Genomic DNA, 3219 nt, shown 5'->3' with positions numbered 1-3219 from the left:
TAGTAGAGGCCAAATTCCTGAATTCCCTCAATGGGTTTAATTTATTTTCTTCTTTTCTCATTTAATTGCCTCCTTTATTTTCCTACTACTATGGGTCCAACATCAAAGACAGGAGGATTATTGGGACTCCCAGAACAATGGCCTAATTGACCTCTTAGGCTCCAGGCATGAGTGGGTAGAGCTCCTTCCTCTCCTTTAACTGGCCCTTCCTCTCCCAAGACTGGACTCTGTCTGTTGGCAGTGGAAGTGGCTCATCCCATCACTATCTACTTTAGCTTTTAGGCCCAAAAGTTTTGTTTCTCCATTTCTGAAATTTGATTTGAAGCATGTCTCTACATGTCATATGATCTTAATTCTGGCTCTCATCTCCCTAAACCCTTTTTCCCTGTCTGCCAACCTTCACTCCTTGGCTCTGTGGATTAATAATCAGCAAATGTTCCCCCACCTGGTGTATTGCCCCACTCCCCTCTTGCAGTTTTTTCAGTACTAATTCACATATTTTTTCACCTAATATTTATGGAGTATATGTAGTATTTAGCTCCTATACCAGGCATGCTGTTTTTGATCCTTACCCTATTCCAAATGGAAACATCAAGTTACCCAGCTTGTTAGACATCCACAGTCTCCATCTTCTAGTCTATTAGATTTTGAGGAAGGGGTTAAGAATTAATTCAGAAAGAAGTCAATAGCTGTCCTGTCTGCCTCAGTGGGGTACAGCCTGACATGAGCTGTCTCCTGAGCCTATGAAGGGCCCATTTTACCTCTTCGCTCTTGAGGCTGTAGAAGATGGGGTTGACCATAGGGGTGAGCACAGTGTAGAGGACAGAGACAGCCTTTTGGATCAAGGGAGCCATGTGATCTGTAGGGGCCACATAGACCACAATGAGGGTACCATAAAACACTCCAACCACTCTGAGGTGGGAAGAACAAGTGGAGAAGGCTTTCTGCCTCCCATAGCCTGACAGAATTTGCAGCACAGCCCTCAGGATGAGGGTGTAGGATGCCACAATCAACAGGAAAGGAGCCAGTGTCAGGAAGCCTGAGATGCAGACCCCAGCTCCCCACATGACTTGCCCATTCCCACAGAACAGCTCTACAACTGGAGCAAAGTCACAGAAGTAGTGGTCGATCTCTCTGATGCCAGGGCAGAGGTGCAGAGGGGCTGCTAGGGCCAGAGTGAATGCAGAGAAGGAGAAACCACAGAGCCAGGCACCAGTTGCCAGGCAGCCACACAGCCAGGTGTTCATCAGAACAGGGTAGTGAAGGGGGTGGCAGATGGCCAAGTAACGGTCATAGGACATGGTGGAGAGCAGGAGGCACTCAGCTGCAGCCAGTGAGGCAAACATGTAGAACTGGACCAGACAGCTGACCAGCGAGATGGCTTCTTTGCCTTCCAGGAAGCTGTGCAGTAGCCGAGGCACAATGTTGGAGGTGTAGCCAATCTCTAGCAGGGAGAAGTGACAGAGGAAGAAGTACATGGGTGTGTGGAGAGTCTGACTAGAGGCCACAGCCGGCATGATGAGGGCGTTGCCCCCAACTATCACCACATAGATGGCCAGAAAGAGAGTGAAGGGGAGGAAGCCCAGGTGTGGCAGTTCCCCGAAGCCCACTAGGATCAGCCAGGTTGTCTGGTTCTCACCATCACCACTGGACTGCTTCTTCATCTAGATCTGGGGCCCAAGGGAAGAGAGGAAGGTAACTAATATTAAGCAAGTTCCTATAATGGCCACACACTATGCTTGGCTTATTCATTTATTCATCACAGCAAGCACTGGAGACAGGCCTTCTAATTTCCTGTTTATAGGAAAAAACAGACTGAGTGAGTTTAAGTCAATTGTCCAAGTTCACTACAGTGGAGTCAGGATTTGAACCCAAGTTTACCTGACTTCAAAGCTCCTGCATAGTCTACTATTCCACGGAGTTTTCCTAAATACTCTCTGAGTGATAGGAATGTCAGAGGGCAGTATAGGGCTCTTCCAGTTAGCAACAAGCTATTTACATGGTAATCCTGGTTGATCACCAAAGGAAGGACTGAACTTGGTGAAGTTTTCTCATAGGGTGGGAAGGGTGCCCATGACCTCTGGGGGTGGTCCTACTCTGTGGTTATGCACGTCCCTGAGGCAACAACTCATCTCTGACTACTCCCCCTTTCCAAGAAAGTGAGACTTGGAAGTCCAGATTAGCAATCTACATCATCTACTCTGTGAGAGATATGAATCAACTCAAACCCAACTAGCATGGGAAGAAATTCTTTATCATTGGAAAGTGGCCTGGTGACTCTTCGTAAAGACATTTTTAAACTAAGTCTTTTCCCTGGTGGGATAGTGGTTAGGAGCTGTGGCTGCTAACCAAAAGGTTGGCGGTTTGAACCCCCCAGGCACTCTTTAGAAACAATATGGGGCAGTTCTACCCTGTCCTGTAGGATTGCTGTGAGTTGGAATAGACTTGATGGCAACGGGTTTGGTTTTGGTTTAGTCAGGTTTTCGTAAGCTGGGGCTACTTTCTTTTTCTTGGTTTTCTTGCCCTTTACTCTCCATCCAGATCAAATGCTCAATTTTCCTCACCTACCTGTGGGTGGGTTCTTTAAAAATTCCTATCCTGATACAGGATTCCTTCTCTTAGTTACTGCAGATATGCCCTAGCACCAAACACACAGGAGGCCCTTCATAAGTACTTGTAATATGAATAAATGAAGTAGTTAATATGGGGCAGTTCTACTCTGTCCTATAGGGTCGCTATGAGTCGGAAGCTATTCGACAGCAGTGGGTTTTTTTTTTTTTTTTAAGAGAGAGAAGGAATCTGTATTCTTCCTGATTGAAGGAATATTAGAATATTGCCATTCAGAGCTTGAGATGGAACCAGGATTAAGATTGGAGGTGGAAATTAAAGAGGAAAGAGAGAGAGAGAGTATGTGTGTGTGTGTGTCTGTGTGTATGGTGGTGGGCGGAGGAAGCGAGGGGAAGAAACCAGAAAACCCAACATGATTTTATCATTTTTGAAGGTGATAAAGATGACTTTCTACATTAGCAGAAGGCAGCAAGACCACAGGGTTTTCTTGACTTCGTCCTATCTTTCCCTCTGTCTTTGGGCTTTGTAATACAGATACATTCAGTCACAAGGGGGTAGAGATACAGAGCAGTTGAATACGTTATATGTTTCTGAACATATTTTGTTTCTTATATATAGATTAGTTAGTGACTTCTTAAAAAGCCAGGGAGA

At 45.7% G+C, this 3219-nt stretch overlaps 1 protein-coding gene across 1 annotated transcript; it reads right to left on the bottom strand.

Moving 5' to 3' along the window:
* Positions 1-671: 671 nt before the first annotated feature.
* On the bottom strand, positions 672-1664 carry LOC126076324 (olfactory receptor 11A1-like). Its single transcript, XM_049884879.1, has one exon. It carries the CDS (start codon positions 1662-1664, stop codon positions 672-674), a length of 993 nt encoding a protein of 330 aa, XP_049740836.1.
* Positions 1665-3219: the final 1555 nt, after the last annotated feature.

The sequence above is a fragment of the Elephas maximus genome, chromosome 4 (genome assembly GCF_024166365.1).
Source record: "Elephas maximus indicus isolate mEleMax1 chromosome 4, mEleMax1 primary haplotype, whole genome shotgun sequence".
NCBI lineage: Eukaryota > Metazoa > Chordata > Mammalia > Proboscidea > Elephantidae > Elephas > Elephas maximus.
The sequence above is the reverse complement of the archived record's forward strand: the minus strand, read 5'-3'. Positions and strand labels throughout refer to the sequence as shown.